Source organism: Ceratotherium simum, chromosome 22 (genome assembly GCF_057802395.1).
Source record: "Ceratotherium simum simum isolate JZ-2026a chromosome 22, ASM5780239v1, whole genome shotgun sequence".
NCBI lineage: Eukaryota > Metazoa > Chordata > Mammalia > Perissodactyla > Rhinocerotidae > Ceratotherium > Ceratotherium simum.
This window is the reverse complement of record NC_141921.1, coordinates 37,012,798-37,030,284: the sequence shown is the minus strand read 5'-3', so window position 1 is coordinate 37,030,284 and position 17,487 is coordinate 37,012,798. Positions and strand designations below refer to the sequence as shown.

Below are 17,487 nucleotides of genomic sequence, written 5' to 3'. Positions count from 1 at the left end.
ACTTGGGGTTGGCGCGTTTGTTTGTTTGAACTTCCTGGTCGCCACCTTCCCTCCCCCCAACCTCCGCCCCCACCTCGCCCCCCTCCCCAGCTTCTGGACGCATTTGACTGCAGCCGGGGGTGGGGGGGTGGGGTAGGGAGTGTGTGTGGAGTGGTGGGGAAGAGGGTGAAAAAAAAGAGGAAGGAAAGAAAGAGATCGCAGCAGGGGTAAAGGGAGCAGAGGAAAGCGATTTTGCCGACTCTGGATTCGTCCCCGGCGTGCGCAAGAATGGCGGCCCTTCCCGGCACGGTACCGAGGATGATGCGGCCGGCGCCCGGGCAGAACTATCCGCGCACCGGCTTCCCTCTGGAAGGTAAGAGCGCCCGGTGGCCTCGCCTCCACTCCTCGGGGAACTCGAGGTCCTGGGAGAGGCGGCGATCTCCAGGGGCTGGTGGCGGCAGCAGGGGGGTCCCCTTCTCTTCTGGGTCCAAGTCCGGGCGCCGGACCCAGGAAGTTTCTGGGACCGACACTTGTCGGTTTCGGCGTGGATTTCACGGAGCAGCGGCCTCAGCTGCACGGGTCGAGGGCTCTGGCCTTTACTCGCAAGGCTGAACTCCGGGTAGGTTTCGGCTCCTAGTGAATTTCAGCTCTTTCCACTATTTTCAGATACTTTTCCCCTGATACTTTCTCAGCTCTCTGCGTTCGCCGGCTACGGACTTTCCACTCTTTGTTTTGAATTGTTCTCTTTCCTCCCGGGAGGGTTTTCTAATCCCTTTTATTTCGAAATACCAACAATGTGTGATATTTTATATGGCTAAACTCGGAAGGCTATCCGCTTCTTCTAAAGCAACACTCAGAAACTCTTACTCTGGGGTCTGGAAAGAAACTAATTTGAAATAATAGATAGTAACGAATTTTTTCCCCCAAACTTTTCACTCGGCCTTCCGAACTCTGGAAATCTCCCGGGAGAGAACGTCAAGACGGCGAGAGGGCAACGCAGTGCCCAGACAAGGGGAAAGTGTTAGTTTTGTGATGTGTCTTCCCTAAATATCCAGCCCCCCGGGGTGAGCAGAGAGGACAGGCGGTGAACGGGTCCCGGCTGGAGAGAGGGCTGGGAGCGCACCGCTGAGAGCTTTTTCTGCGTTTTTGTTTTGATTTATTTTTAAGCTAATGGAAGGCCTTCAGCCTGTCAACTGAGGGATCGTTAGGCTTCTGGGGTTAGGTAGACCAGGGTGTCATAGAGAAGTGGTTAGAGATAGGTGCGACTTTTATTTTTTAAATTACTCTTCTTGGAATTGTGTGAGCCACTTGTGCGCGAGGAATGGGAGAGCAGGCAGGGCGGGGGTGGGCTAGCTGGCAGCCTGCGATCTGGGGAGGGGGGGTCCCTCCGGCAACGAGACGGCGCGGGTCCCTGAATTGGACAGAAGCGCAGAGAGTGGCTCCGTGATCAAGTGCGCGCGAGCAGCCACGCAGGCGGGAGAGCGCCCAAGCCCGGGGATTTGCCGCAGCTCTCTGCTGTAGCGAATGCAAGTAAAACAGGCGGCCGAGGACGCGCAGCGGATTAGAACAATATTTGCCCAACATGACGCAGAATACTGAGGAGAGCCGAGCGCCGGTCGCTAAAGAGGCTCTTGAATATAAAGTTGGGAGCTCGAGAGCTCTCGAGCGCTAATGGCATATCCCGCCACGGAGACCCAGTGACTCTGACTTGGCGACGCACGATTTCTGATTAAATCTGAGGGTGGCTTCAGACACCTACTTTTACAGAGGTGGGGGGACTGGGAGAGCGAGGGAGGAGGCGCTAGGAACAGCTCAGCCGCCGGAGCCTCTTCTCGCCTCCTCCTTTCCAATTATACTGTCAGCTCCCTCCACTCGGGCGGCTGTGAAATCATTCTAATCTGCCGGATCTCCGCAGCCGCCGAGTCCCCAAATTGGGGGGATTGAGGCTGGATTAGTGCACCGGGTGTCCCCCAATCTTCTGTGAGGAAATTGTGTAGACTTTGTAGTAAGGCTTCCGAGACACTCTCTCTTCCCCAGCACACACCAAGAGTGCCTGTCTTCCTAGTTCCCAGAGTCACCCACACCCAGGGACTCTGGCCCACTGCACGTACCGGCCTCTCTGAGCCTGCAGGGACGGTTCATACATTTTTGACGCCACACGGGTATTTGATCTAGGAGCTTGCCGACAACGGAGCGTGTCCCGAAATCATCCCAAAACGAAATTAGAATTTTGAGAGGCGTTGGCAGCAAGGGGGTCTCTCAAGGGACAGCCAGGTGCCCCTGGAGGCAGCAGCCGATGGCATTATGTCGAGGTCCCTCGGCTGTTCATTTATGGTAGGACAGTTCTGCTGCCCAACCCAGGGCTGTAAATACTAGCTATCAGCCAGCCCCGTCTGGCCCCCAGTACGATGGATCAGTCGTGACCACTTAGAGCATGGAACTGACCAGATGGGCCACGTCTCACCAGAGGTGGACAGTCCGCAGCTCAAGCTACATCCTGGGGGACAGAGAGCCATTGGTCCCAGAGTCTCCGGACTCCACCAGCCTTGTGGCTCTGCCCTCTCGCCTCTGTCTCTCCCTCCTCTTCTCAGAGGCATTCAGTTCCCCCAGGTGTGTCCTCATCCTCCCTCCCTAGTGTGGCAGGACTGGGGACACGCAGCATCTGGGGGCACTCTTGCAGCCAATTGTGACCCCTCCCCACCCCTGGAGGGCCCTCTCTCTCGGCTTCATGACGGTTTTTTCCTGACCTCTAAACTACCACAGCCCCAAATGTGGGGAACTCGGAGATCCACTGTCTGGGGTCTTGGGGCTCAAACAACACCGGAGTCCAGGGGTGCGCTCCGTGTCTCCTCCCCATCGTCACCCTGTGCCTCTCTCTTTCCTCATCTCCCCTCCCTCCTCCAGTGTCCACCCCGCTTGGCCAAGGCCGGGTCAATCAGCTTGGTGGGGTCTTCATCAACGGCCGACCCCTGCCTAACCACATCCGCCACAAGATAGTGGAGATGGCCCACCATGGCATTCGGCCCTGTGTCATCTCCCGCCAGCTGCGTGTCTCTCACGGCTGCGTCTCCAAGATTCTCTGTCGCTACCAGGAGACGGGGTCCATCCGGCCTGGGGCCATCGGCGGCAGCAAGCCCAGAGTGAGTGTCTTTGCCGCAGCGCTGGCAGCCGGCCTTCCCATGGTTGGGGGATCCTGTTGTAGCCCCTCTCACTATCCTGTGTCACCCAGTAGCACCGGGGGTCTGTGTGCTTCCAGTGGAAAGTACAGTGGGAGAGCATCCCCATCCCCAGGTACCCCCCCATTATCTGAATTTCTCAGGGATGGGGATAACTGAGGTCTAGGTTGCCCAAGACTTTGAGGCTAGTGAGTCATTCCTGGGCTGTCCCTACATCTGCTCCCATCCCCTATCACCATCCCAAAGTCTTCCCTCAGTCTGGCCTGAAATAGTAGAGGGGAGGTCCTGGGGGTGCAAATTAGGTTTCCGTTTGATTACCTACCACTACCTTATCCTCCCCACCCCAGCTGCCTTCCTGGGAGCCAGGAACAGGTTTCTTGAAAGGATAAAGCCAATCTCAGAAGCGGGGCATGGTGACCAGAGCCACCAGCCTGGCCTGGGGCTCTCGGGAGGTTGATATTAAAAGTATCTCCCTCCCCCCACCCCATCTTTCCACTCCTGCTCTCCCACCTCCACCTCTGAAGCAGGTGGCGACTCCCGATGTGGAGAAAAGGATCGAGGAGTACAAGAGGGAAAACCCGGGCATGTTCAGTTGGGAGATCCGAGACCGGCTGCTGAAGGACGGGCACTGTGATCGGAGCACCGTGCCCTCAGGTGAGAAGGCAGCTGAGCCGCGGAGCCTGCCCAGGTCTGGCCGGGGCTCTGGCTGTGTGGGGCCAGAGGTGGAGAGGAGGGAACGTGATGGATGCCAGGCAACTTGAGAAAAGTTGGGAGGAAAAGGGAGCAAGAGCGAGGGGAGTGAGGGCACAGGGAAGAATCAAAACCGAAAGGAAGACGGAAGGAGGGAAGAGGGAATGAAAAGAGAGAAAGTTAGGAAAGAAGAAGAGATGGAGAGAAGGAGGGGAAGGAAGGGAGGGAGGGAGGAAGGAAGGAAGGAAGGAAGGAAGGAAGGAAGGAAGGAAGGAAGGAAGGAAGGAAGGAAGGGACAAAAAGTTGTCCTGTGAGGTTGGGTGACAGGAGAAGCTCCCTTGGAGCTTCCTCGGAGAAGTGACCTAGAGAGATGGGTCTGTCCTAGGAAGGGTGATCTCTGGGGTGTCCCTGCCCCCTTCTCCAAGCCATCATTTCTGCTCAGCTGCTGCCACCAGCTCCCAGTGGGTCCCGAATGTGGAGGCCCTGAACCGCGCTGCCGTGAGAGGGAGAGGGGTCTGGGGTGCCTGTGTGTGTGCGCGCGCCATGGGCATTCAGGCATGCAGGACTGGGCTGCACTCCTGGCTGTGGGGATGGCCAGCCGCCTCAGGGCCTGGAGGGCCTCCAGGGAGGTCCTGGGGAAGTGGGTGTGCGTGCATGAGGGTATGCGATAGTGTAAGGCACAAGTGTGTGCTAGGATGTGTGTAGGAATGCACGGGTGGTGCTCTGCCACAGCCTCACCACCATTGGGAGTGCCCGCGGTGAGAGCTTCCCTGCGTGGGGGACTGTACTTGTGCCTCAGAATAGGTGTAAATCTTAAATATGGGGGGGGGGCAATGGGTGTGAGTCCCCTTGCCGTGTGTAGGGGAGGAAGGGGCTTCCTGACTTTCTCCCGGGGGCCCAGGCCACCCGTGCTCCCGGTTCCAACAACTTATACTTGCTCTTTTGCCTTTGAATTTCTGAGGTTTAGTGAGTTCGATTAGCCGCGTGCTCAGAATCAAGTTCGGGAAGAAAGAGGAGGACGACGAAGCGGACAAGAAGGAGGACGACGGCGAGAAGAAAGCCAAGCACAGCATCGACGGCATCCTGGGCGACAAAGGTAGGGAGCCAGCCGCCCCGGGGCCGCGACGCTCTCGTGCAGGCCAGTGGTTCACTCCCGCCGCCCCAGACTGGCAGACAGAACTTTAGGGGGAGAACGCGCAGCCCCCGGGGCAGCCGGAGCCTCTCAGGGTTCACGGAGAGCGCCCCCTCGGTGCGCCCCCGGGCCGGGCGGGGCGCAGACGGCCTCCGCGTCCCGGGAGAGGTTAGTGCTCGGCGCGCCGCTGACTGCGCAGAGCCCCTGCGCGCAGACCCAGCGAGGACTCCGGGGCGTGCGTCCTCAGGGGCTGGCGTTTTGGCTGCTAGACCCTGTGTTGATCTATTATTTATGGGAAACTTGGGCAAGGGGGCGGGCGGCGAGGAAGGAGGAGCCGGCCGGAGGCTCCTAAATGAATTTGTTAACCAGACCCGCACACGATCTCTAAACGGTCCCTTGAAACCCCGCCTGACAGTTGACTGACCGCTGCAATCAATAAAAATTAGCGAGGGCCGCGTGGGCCGCCGCTTCACTCTCAGTCCCAGGTTGCCAGGGCCGGAGCCGAGGCAGTGCCGAATGAGGGACAGACGGTTGCACTATCCGGGTGCTTTCCTCCCTCCGGGCCAGGAGGTGAGGCCAGGTTCCCAGATGCCCAGAGTCGGAGGATCCCAATCTGGGAGAGAGATTCGGGCTCCGCACTCCCTCTGCCCACTGGCTGCCACGCGGGCTGGAGTCGCAGCCCAGAGCCCTGCTTTTTCTTGAGATGAACTGGGAAGGCATTTATCTTTCAAGCGCCTGCACGCCCGGGAAAGGGGATCGTGCTTTTGTTTATTGACTGGGGAAGTTTCCAGAGAAGGGAAAGTCCTTCCTGGTTACCCCCTTTCCGCAGTTCTCTTGGAGACTTGGTTAGTGTGCGTGAAGTGAAGACGTCAGGTGAAATAGAAATGCAAGAGCCTGAGTCACAGAAAAGGGGAAAAGAAGCGAGCCACCAACACACGCAGGGAGGCAGCAGGCAGGCAGGACAGACAGTGGCCGTGGGAACCTGCAGCACAGAGGCTTAGAAAAAAGTGGGGGAGTGCCCCGAACCTGGAAACTTGTAAAGAGCAAGTTTTGTTGGAGTTTCCTTCCAGAAGTTTCTTGAGGCACCCCTCTCCTTGCCTCCCGTGAACTCCTAGCCCAGGTTTCTCCAGTTTTCAGTCATCTCTCCCAACCTTGAAGATGAACTTCACAGACAAAGCCCGCTTTCCAAGACAACTCCCAGTGAAGCCCAGCCCCCGCAAGTCTAGTCGGAGGGGGAAAGCTGGAGGGGGGGCAGGGGCAGCCCCATGTGAGAGCAGCCTAGAGCTGGGGAGGGGGCGGGCTATTGACATTCAGGGCCCCAAGTGGAGCCCAGTCCCGCCAGGGACAAAAGGATGAGGGAAGAAAGGGAGCAGAGCTGTGCCCGGCACCCCGCTGTGCCGGGCCTGCCGAGGGGCCTCGTGTCTGCAGAGGGAGGCAGCCCTGCACAGCCAAGCAGCCCCTGGCTCCACTGAGGCAGCCCAGGGCCCTGGCACCCTGTGGAGGGGACCTGATTTCAGTTCGTGTTGGAAAAGGACTTAGTTGAACTTTTTTATGGGGTGGGGGACATAGAACTTGAATAATCTTTCCCAGCCAAATACTGCACAGCAGACACTGCTTCTGAGAGACACCCCGGAGAAGTGGAAGGAGGTTTGGTTTTATTTGGAGAGACTTAGGGTGTGTGTGTGTGTGTGTGTGTGTGTGTGTGTGTGTGGTGGGGGTATGTCCAGTGTATGAGGAAGCACAATAAACAAATTTCCTTCGAGAAAGAAGGAAAAGAAGAGGATGGAAAGATTATGTGGTTTGGGGATCCCTTTCTCAAGGGAGTTCGGGGGCTTCGGAGGCTGGTCTGGGCTTAAAACCAGCTAACAGGCGACTTCGCTGGAGAGAGGTTTTCCCCGCAGCAGAAGCAGGAAGCTCCAGGTCTCCAAGGGTTTAATGAGGAGCCTGGCTCTTCCAGACCTGGAGGCCGAGAGCAGAAGCGCCGAGTCTGGAGAGGAGCTGCAGAAATGGAAGGAAAGTGGTAGGCCTCGTGTGCAGAAAGCCCCACAGTTTTTGAGTGACACGTTGGGCATTGTGACTGTGACCTGGATGGCCGTGTAAGCACATGTGTCTCTCCGTGTGACATTTGCCCACGGGCCTTTGAATCCAAGTGCCATGGGTTGTATTCTGTGCAAGTGGAATTCTGTGTGGGTGTGCAGTGTGATTGTAGATGGGTGTTAATGGGCAGAGTGACAGTGGGGCTTAAAGAGGGCTGTCTATCCATCTGTGGACAAATCCTATCAGCTCCCGATTTGAGTCCCTGGGCTAGCCATCGGTGGGCATCTCAGTAAACCGCCCAATTGGAACCTCTCCTCTCTCTCCCAGGCCCCAGACATCAGTTTCATGGTCAAGTTAAAGGCGAAAAGACCTCCCAACCTCCACCCAAGTCGGCCGGGTGGGGAAAGGCAGAGATGCCCCATAGGCAGAGCAGGGGGAGGGGCACGCACCCACGGACTTTGTTTTGGCTTCTTGCTCTTGACAAATGCTTCCTCTGGGGGTTGCCCCTCTCGTGGTGGGGAGCCGCCGGAGAAGGGGTTTAAGAGCTCTCCTCTTTAAGTGCTAAAGAGAGATCCCTCCCTGAGTCCGTTTTTTCCTATCGTCCGCTGGCATTTAATAATGTTAAGACTTATTAGAGCTGGTAATGAAAACTGGGACTGCTGAATAGGAAACTGTGTTGGAGAGGGGTGTAATAGCTTGCAGGCATGGTAAGAAACTATTTATCCGCAATCAGTCCTCACTCTCAGAGTTTGAAGCACAAACGTTAAGTTGAAGGGTTTTAAAGCAGATTAAATTGAGCTTTTATTTCTGTGCACTTTCATCTCTGTACAGCTCACTCCTGCTCCCCTTGGGCTGATATTCATGAGGCTGTTCATATGTTTTTTTTTTTTTTCTCTTATCCTTGTTAAGACTGAGTTATTAGGATTGTTGGTTGTGAGAATTCTCAGACCTCTGTGGATAGGGCTCCAGCCATGCTGTACTCACCTTGAGAGGGAGATGGACAGTTCCTTGCCCTCATCCACTTGGACTCTCTCCTCCTCAGTCCTTCTCCGAGGATCAGAGGAGAGACAGGCCACAGACCCAACAGGGAAAGAATTTGAGAAGAGGAAAAAAAAAAAAAAAAAAAAGATCTTCCCAACCTGAGCCCAGGGAGACTCTTGTGGGAAATTTGATCAGGGTTTGCAGAGTCAAACCATTCCTCTGTGGGAGGGAGTGTGAAGAAATAGGCAATAATAGTAAAAGCAAATACAAGAGTAATAAACAATAAGAACACCAAAGCTTCATGAATCTGACAATGCGCAACTTAGGCTGAAACTGACCAGATCAGATATGGGGCTCCACTTTAGTCTCTAGAGTAGAAAACCCAGTGGGGTCACAATTAATATGAAATAAGGAAAAAAGTCACGAGATTAAAAAGAGGAAGAAGACTGTGCATTTTCCTCTAGGGAGGAAAGTGCTGGTGTCAAAGTCCATTGGAGAATTTGCTGACTTCTGGGGTATAAAAGACCTTGTGAAGTGGGGGCCCCAGGAGGGTGTGTGTGTGAGGCAGATTTGTATTTCTTTGCATTTTTCCTTTTATTTTTAAAGCAGCAAACTTACAGGTGTGGAGCGGGAAATGACGGAGAGGATCGGAAAGGAGGGGAGAGCCCGAAGTGTCGGTTTTAGACACTTGTAAAAGGAGGTGGGAAACAATTTAATTTGGCAGCAGCGATAGCTGCTAATGCGGTTTTCGGTCGTTTGCTACACTGGAGGAAGCTGTTTTGATTGTGTGTACAAGGACCTGCCAAATTTAATTAGGCTCCGGGGGAGCGAATGAATAGGGGAAGGGGGGCAGGCTCCACTCAGCCCACTCCGGGTTCTTTTTTTTTTTTCGGCTTCACACCTGGAAGGGGCATTGTTTACCGGATAGGCTAGAACGCGAAAGGGAAGAGGAGGGGGCGCAGAGGGAGAGGGGCCTTGGAAGTGGGAGCGAGGGAGGGGACGAAGATAGTCCATTTATCAAGAAACAATCTGCATTGATTTAAGCCAACAAGTTCCCTCCTCTGTAAATGTGTGTTTAGAGAAAGGTAATTGACACTCTACCAAATCAAAGGATTACCCCGGGTTGGCAATCTAATCAAACGGAGTCCAGGCGGGATTTGAGGCTGTTCAGAGTGGGATCAGCTTCGCATAATGGGGGCTCGGAGGAAGATGGGAGGGTGTCAGGCAATTCCCCGGCTTTAGGCAGCGCTCGCTGGTGGATATTCGGTGAGACCACAGGGAGGAGGGAGGGGGCCAGGGCTCCGCTGCGCTCGGGTGGCGGGGGGATGGGGTGAGCGGGGAGGGGGTGTGCCGGGGGGACTATCCCGGCGGAGGGGGCTCCTGGCGAGGGGGCGAGCCCACACTGGGCTGACAAGACTCCCCCTTTCTTCTCTCCATCCCCCCAGCCGAAGAAGAGCGAGGGGGAGGAGGGAGCTGAGACTAACGAAGAACAACAATGAGATAACTATTACAAAGACTAACACTGGCGCGCGCGCGCTCACAGCCCCAGAACCCGCGGTAAATAAACAAAGTCGGCAAACTGTTTGCCAGATAAACTCGTGCCTAAATCGAGTGTGACGGGCAAGGAGAGAAGAGACAGAAGGAGATAAGGTTGGAGGGGGAATGAACGAACATAATCTAATAGAAGACATTTAGAAAACAAACTTTAAACAAGGGAGAACAGGCGAGCGGAGGGTAATTATCCGCCCCAGAGAGCGAGGGAAGCTGTTGGAGGGCTGGGGGTGGGGTGGGAGGCCAGGAGCCGCGGCAGAGCTGGGCGTTGCGGGGGAGGGGGGGTGCCTTTGGGACTCCACGGGGAACCAGGAGAGGGTCCCTGGGGCGCGCGAGGGAAGGGCTCGGCTCCCGGATTGAGGTTCCCGCGCGCAGCCCAGTCTCGAGAACGCATTTCGAAACCGGGTGGGGTCCCCAGCTGCGAGGGCGTGAGGGTTTTAGGTTCACCTCCGGGCACGCACCGCCGCACACCGGCTGTTTCCGAAGCGTTTGTACCTAAAAGACTCGTGTGCACGGCACAGCCGTTAAAGGAATTAGATATTTACCTGTTTGAAATAAGCCTGGCTAAGAAGAAGAGAGAAGAGAGAGAGACATTGAAATGATGAGGCTGGGGGAAGACTTCAAACGAATTCATCACTTGGAATAGTGGCGGGGAGATTTACCAGACAGTATTGGGAAGTTATTTAGATATTAATAACACATTTTCCTGAGGCGCGACCACGGCAGCCATCTGCACTGCTCTCCGAGCTATTTGGCTGGGTGAAATATGGGCGTCTCAAATGTTGGGAAGAGATAACGCAATCAGGCTAACCCTGGTCCTAAGACGGCATCGCAGCGTTAAACCCGGATTAACCTCCCCCCCCACCACCGCCGCCCCCTCCCCTTTCACAGCTTTCCAAATTTTTCAGTGGAATTTACATGGAAGGATTTAAAAGCACATATAACAGTAGCCTTAAAGCAGTAAGGTGATTTGGGTTTTTTTTTTTTTTTACAGCAGGTCTTTCTGAAAATGATAGTTGTCACACACTACATTTTATATAAATAATATTATATAAAACATACATATTTTTATATAGGAGAGAGGCCTGAGCAAATGAGATTTCCTTCCAGGTTGCCTCTCTGGAGTTGCTCTTTACCATCATCAGGAAAGTTGATGAGGCTTCATTCCTAATGGGCACCTAAGAATGCAGACATGAAATGTACAAGACCCCTGGCTCTGGCCCTGGAAGCTCATGGTCTGAAGCCAGCCAGAACTCACCCCACAGAAGAGACAGTGCCTGGTGAGGGGAAGCCTTCCTGCTATTAAGAGCACAGAAGAGAAACCCCAAAGGGAGGTTCTCCAAAGGCTTTGGGGCCTTGAAGGCCATGACTAAGGGGAGGCACATTCCAGGAATTCCAGAAAAATAGCTCTTCTCCCTCTCCCACTCCAGACTAATGAGGTAATTAGGAAACCCAGTTGGGGATGGAGATGAGAGTGGACTGGAAGGTTGGGATGCCCCCTCGGTTCTTGCTGCCCCCCCTTCCCCCAAGTCTGGCTGAAAGAGGAGAAGGTGGAAATGGGGTCGGCGCTGTCTGACCTGCTCTGGAGCGATTGGCCCCGGCTGGGGTCGGGCCGGGGGAGGGAGGGAACTCGCCTTCCCAAATCGAATCAAGGCAGAACGGTGACCTAAGGGGGAAACTTCGTCGTTAGTAGATAGATCTCTCCAAAACTTCAAACAAAGTGGGGGGGTGAGGCGAGGCAAGGAAGGAGTCCGCGGAGAGCGCAGGGGGGGACTAGGAGCATGCGAAGGGGAGGGGCCTGGAGGAGGAAGAGAAGGGGTCGAGGGCAAAGGGGAGGCGGGGGCCAAAGGAAGGGGTGTAGGGAAGGGGATGCCCAGCGGGGGTCGGCTGCACTTGGAACTTCAGCCGCTGGGGGAGAGGAAAAGCGTCGCGGGTCGCGGGTCGCGGCAGCCTCGGGAGGGATGAGGGGGAAGTTGTGTGCGCCCCAAGTCACGGCTCCGAAGAGGATCCGAGGGCATTCCCGGGCGCCTGGGGTTGCTCGTGCCTGGCCCTCTGTTCGGCAGCTGAGTGAGGGTGGCTTGCAAGGGGCCGTGGAGCTCTGCAAACCCGCTGCGGATGGATTGGTTCAATGTCCCCGAGACTGCGGGTCAGCTGAGACTTGGCCTCGCGGGCCCTGGGGCTGCACTGGGTGTGAGCCCGGGACGAGACCAAGGGAGGGATGGGAGAGGCCGGGGACACACAGAGCCACAGAGAGGGACTAGAGGGAGTCAGACAGGAGGCGGAGAGCCTCAGGAGAGACAGAGAGCGCTCGCGAGAGAAAATCCAGAGTGAGAAGGACCGAGCGCGGGATAAGAGAACCTGCCCAGAGCGTTTGAGGACGCTGAGGAATGCGGAGGGACCGAGGGCGGCGCGGGGCAGCAGGAAGAAAGACAAAGAGACGCAGAGTCACCGAAAGGCTGGTCTGGGACAGGCAGATCAGGAGAGACTGGGGGACCAGAGACAGCCCGCGGGAGAGCGCGGGCGGAGACGGCGAGCGCGCGGAGCCGCGCGGCGGCGGGAGGTGGGCGAGCTGCTGTTGTCCTTTTGATTCTCCGCTGCTTCCCCTTATCAGAAGCGCTTTCGGTGACACTGGCACAAAGGCAGTTCATCATATTACAGCGCGGCCCGGCGGCTTGCTGCGATCTCGCCGCTTAATTAGAGGCGAGCGAGCCGGGCCAGCGGGGCGGGAAGGAGGCCGACCCGGAGGCGGGGGCCCGGGCTCCGCGCTCCGACCCGGGGCGCTGGGAAGGAGCCGGCCCGCGCGCCTGGCCCTGTTGGGACCGGGAGCGAGGGGGGCGGGGAACCCCTATTCAGAGCGTCGCTAAATAACAGGCCAGTCCGGGTTTCACTATGGGGAGAGTGGGGCTCGCCTCCTTCCGATTTTTAGCAGCTGCCCCTTCTAAGTTCTCAGCTTTGGGAAGGGATGGCGCAGAGGCCACTACCCCCACTCTCTGGCTTCCGACGCTGCAGACTGGAGGGTGAGTAAGGGTGAGGTTACAACACTAGGCGAGCTGAAGGCTTCCTGCTGCTCTGGGTCCAGTCCACACCCCCCAGTTCCCTGCTGCTGAGTGTTCCATGGCCTGCTCTCCCTGTCTCCATTTGAACCCAGCTGTGCAAGGCAGGAGGCATCCGGGAGGGGCAAAGTGCCTTGGGATGGGCCCAGAAGGTAAGGGTTCTGACGTCCATCCTGCCCTCAACTCACTAGCAATGTTATTCTGGGACAACTTGCCCAACCTCTCTGGGTCTCAGTTTTTTCCCATGGAAAATCAGATAATTGAACTAAGACAAAGATTCTTATCCTTTTGGGGGACCCTGGACCCTCTTGAGAATCGGATAAAATCTAAGAAACTGGCCATTCACACAGGTTCAATCAGGCAGAATTTTGCAGACAGAATAAAGCTGTCTCCCGGCTTCTAGAGGCCACACCCCATTAGGAACTTCACATATGCGTGTTTCCCAGCGACTCCAGTATTCCCGAGTGGGCATCTGATTCCAGGAGCAGGAGCCCAGGATGAGGAGACGGATGGAGGGGAGCAGGGTGAGGCTGAGAGCCTGCCCTCTGCCTGGCCCTTGGCGCTTCTCTCCCTTTCCAAAACAGAGGCTGGTTCCCTGGTAGCCTAGTGGCTAGGATTCAGTGCTTCCACCAAAACAGAGGTAGCGGAGTCCATCCTCCCCCTCCCCCCCCATTTGGTTGTTGGAAGAGTCCTTTCTGAGGTTGTTATAGGCAGAGATAAGCACAAATGCTGTGCTCCCCTTTTGTCTGTCCCACACGCACACACAAAAAGAAACAAACAACAACAAAAAAGTTTTTCTCAGGGGGTGAATTTCTTCATTCATTCCGTAAAAATTTAAGTACCTACTGTGTGCCAGGCATTGTGTTAAGTGCTGGAAACACCTGAGACATCAAGAAGCTCCCTGCCTTCGTGGAGTTCGGAGCCAAGTGGTTGAGAGAGGAAATCAGCCCACGATAAACAGATGTGCCTTGGTGCGTGCGTTTGTGTGCGTCCTCACCTGGATCTCCCTGTGCGCCTGCCTCCTTGCCCGGCTGCCTGTGTGTGTCTGGGTATTTGTGAATGTTGTGTGTGTGTGTGTGTGTGCAGATCCGTGTATCAGCACAACAGCAGGATGTGTTTGGGGCCGGGGCTGAATTTGGCAGGCAGCCCCCAACCTGACCTCGGCAGTCGCAGGCGTCGGCCAGGGTCTCGAAGCGCCGAGAGTTCGAGCAAGAGAAGGAGGGCAGAGCGGCCGGGCCGCTGGGCTCCAGAGCCTCTGGCCCTCACTGCGCTCTTTGTCTGGCGCCGCAAAAAGACCGAAGATCAAAGAGGCCCCCGGACCGGACAGAAAAAAGGGGTGGGGCGTCGGGCGCAAGAAGTAGCTTGGAAAACTCCACCCAGAACTTTTCTGGGGTCCTTTCCGTCGGGCCCAGACCCAGAGGAGCCCCAGATGAGTGGACGGCCGCTTTTCCGCGGGGCCCTCTCCACGGTCTCAAGCCTCCGCGCGGTGGCAGGTGGAGAGGGCTCACTACCGCTGCGGGTTCGAATTCCAGCTGCGGGTCTCTAGGTGACTGGGAAAGGTGTAGAGACGACAACATCCGGGCGAAGTTTTGTGGGGTGTATGTGTGTTTGGGTGGTGAGTTGTGCATACTTCTGCATGGAGATTGTGGGTCTGAGATCAAGCCGTCTGATTCCCTGGAAACTCGTCCTAGAAATCCGCACCGGATTTATCTGGGCTGCATAGACACGAAAATCAGATTCAAGCTGGAGTCTGTCTCCACAGCAACAACTTTGGGATTGGAAGGGGCCAGGGGGAGTCCTAAGGAACTTTCTGGAACTCTCTCGTTCCCAGTGGAAGCCTGCAGAAGCTCCCCTATCTCCCGTGCGCTCTTGCAACCACGGACCCAACTCACGCTGCTGGTCCAGACGCAGAACCCGGAACCTGGTGCTTTCCAGCCCCTGACTTGGCACTAAGGCCCCCCTCCCGCGCTCCTCATCCTTGCGGTGTTCCTCCTCACCTGGACTTCTTGAGCTCGGCTTCACGCTTCCTAGAGTCAAAAAGTCCGATAGAAATAAAAGAAATTCCAATGTATGTGTGGGAGAAGGGGCGCAGCTAAGAGAAACCCTTTTCTTCTGCTGCTTTTTGCCCCCACCCTACCCGTCTGTACCCCTTCTCTGTTATCCTCCCTCCAGCAGCCTGCAAATGCCAAAATTCAAAATCTCTGCCCGCTCCCTCCCATCTTTGGCGATGGGGAATGATGCTGAGTTATTGCGCCGGCATGTCTGGGGTTTAGTGGAGGTGCTGGGAGTGAACCCTAAGAAAAGAGGCTCTGGAACTTCTTTAATAAATGGGTCGAACTGTGTTCGGGTTGGGACTTGCCCTTCGATGGCCTGTACAGGCGACACGAAGAGGTTTAGCTGGTGCGCTCAGCGCTGAGCGCCACGGGCGACCACCGCTGTCAATGCCCCTTTGCGTCTCCCCCTTAAAAAAATAAACACCCTTTATCCCCTCCAGGCTGCGTGCTAGGTCTGAACCCCGGGAGCGCATCTTCTGGGGTGCAGCCTTGCCTCAGTGACTTCCGGTGCCCGAGCCTCAGTTTCCCTGTCTGATTAGTGAGGCTAAGAGCCCTCCCCACCTCCTGGGGCTGGAGGAAATGAGGGCCGGGAAAGCTCTTTGCAAACTGGTCAGCGGGTCCAAGGAGGGGGAGAGGGAGGCTCCGAGAGTTCCGCCTCCTCCCCAGCCGGCCGCCCCCTCCTCTCGGCGCAGTCCCCGCTCGCGCCTCAATGGCCACTTTAGAAATACAAACAACTTTAGAAATAAAGTAACCAAACCCCCGAAAGGGCCTTTGAAGGGGGCGAATGCCTGGTGGCGCTTTACTATGGTGTGGGCCGAGGCCCCGGCCTAATCTCGCTTTCATTTTCACCGACGGCCGCGGGGGAAGCGCTCCCGGCCTCCCGGCCCCTCAGGAGGCTGATTAGGCCACAAAGAGCCCCCATTATCCAGAGAAGAAAACCGGGGGGCGGCGCGGGGCGGGGGGAGCGGGCCGCCCGCGCCGGGGCTATTGACTTAGTGGATGAAGTCAAGAGCGGGCGCGCTGGGAGCCCGGGCGGGGGAGCGGCGCGCAGGGGAGGGGTGGGGAGGGGGCCGGCCCCGCGCGGGAAGGGGCGGGGAGACGGAACAACACAGCACGCACAAACCCCACAACAAAACCCGAGCTCCGGGCAGGGGAAGCCAGGCCCCGGTGGAGGGCTTCGTCCGCTGAGCTTTTGCGGGGTCAGCTGCCCCCGGTGGCCCAGGATGGGGGCGGGGGCGCAGAGGAGCCTGGAGTCGTGGCTGTCTTGGGAGGGGGTGGCGGAGGAAAGGAGAAAGTTACAGCCATCCAAGCAGGCGGAGCTGGCGCTAAGTGTTGCTTGGCTTGGGCACGCGGCGCGGGCTCTCAGGCCTTCCCTTCCTCGTCTGTGACCCCGGGGAGCTGGGTCCAGAGGTCTCCAAAGTCATCCCCAGCTGTGGCCACCATCCGGGTCTGTGATGAGTGAGGTCTGCTGAGCAGAGGCCACTGCTCTGAGATGCTCTAGAGGAGGCGCCTGAGTTGGGGGCCAGAGAGGGATGAAGGAGAAGAAGGAGCCACCCCCAGCCTAAAAGATCTGGGTAACTTTGAGTGAGGTGCCCCGAGAGCCTCAGTGTCCCTGTCTGCAAAATGGTCCCATGGATGACGACCTCAAAGTATATTGGGAAGAGTCAACAATATAATTACATACAATGCAGGGCAAATTGGGAGGCGGGATAAGTGTTACTCTCCACTCCCTTCGACCGCCTCTTCTCCTCCAAGGCCTCTTTCAATCTGGAGGCCACTCCCCTGTGACTTGAGAAATAATTGAGGCTGTAAATCTATAAGTGATCACCATATTGGGAGGGGCTGGGGTGGGGGCAGGTGGTCAGCCAATGTGCCAACGAATAGTGTCTTTCCTTGTCTCAAAGAATGAAGTGGCCCTGTGGGCAGCTCCTCATCCGACAGAAGGCCAGGGAAGAAGGCAGAAACAGCCAGGGCTTGGGGCCCAACAGACAGTTAGATGTGTGGAGGGACTTTCCTCCCCTGGTGAGTTCTGTCCCCTCCCAGGTAGAGGCTGGGCAGCATTGGTGATTGAAGGAGATGGTGGAAACACAGGCCCCCAGTCACATCTGCTCCTCTACCATGCTGCCCTCCATCCCCTCCAAATAGGGCAGGTCTAGGCCCTGACTGGAATAGCCTGGAAGTGCTTTGAAGGCATCTTGGCTCCTCATCCGTTCATCCCACAGCTGGTTATTAAGCCCTACTTTGTGTGGTGCCTGCTGGGGGTGAGACCCCTAGAGTCCAGGTTGTGGGTCCTCAAGGCTGAGTGAAGGAGTTGGGACTGACTCCAAGGGCAGTGGGGAGCCAAGGAGGGGATTTCAGCAGGGGAGTGATGGCCTGAGCAGAGAATGTTCTGGAAGGTGTGGAGAGACCGGCTAGGAGGTTAATGCTGTGACACGGGAGCAAGAGAGAGGGGCGCACAGAGAGTAGAGAGCAGGGGGTGAGTGGAGAGATGTTCAGGAGGGGCCTCCCCAGTCTGAGATGGAGAGGAGGGAGGGAACCAGGTGTGCTGAGTCTCTGGCTGCTTCCTAGGTCACTTAGAGGGACCTGGGAATTCCTCTCCAGGCTGAAATCCTAAAGGGCAAGTTCAGAGTTGAGCAGGCATTAGAGGTCACCTGGTCATTTTACGGATGGAAAAGCTGAGGTCCAGAGGGCACGGTGCGAGTGAGCCCAGAGGAGGGAAAGGGTCTGCGGGCACTTGCGCGGGTGGAGGAACAAAATAAGTTGGTTGACGTCTTACTTCCAGGAGTTTGGAAGGCATGGGGCGAGGGCGTGGGAAGATATGGCCCTTTCACATC

At 56.6% G+C, this 17,487-nt stretch overlaps 1 protein-coding gene across 4 annotated transcripts in view; it reads left to right on the top strand.

Moving 5' to 3' along the window:
- The first annotated feature begins 267 nt into the window (after positions 1-267).
- The window catches only part of PAX7 (paired box 7), a 96,632-nt gene continuing 79,412 nt past the window's right edge, over positions 268-17,487 (top strand). For 2 of the 4 annotated variants that reach the window (XM_014783919.2, XM_087445816.1), the window contains exons 1-4: positions 268-352; positions 2,884-3,119; positions 3,680-3,809; positions 4,813-4,941. In XM_014783919.2, coding sequence (XP_014639405.1) covers positions 268-352; positions 2,884-3,119; positions 3,680-3,809; positions 4,813-4,941 — 580 coding nt within the window. Of the gene's footprint in view, positions 353-2,883; positions 3,120-3,679; positions 3,810-4,806; positions 4,942-17,487 lie in introns of all 4 variants that reach the window. The other 2 variants (XM_004425641.3, XM_087445814.1) reach the window with 1 other exon arrangement.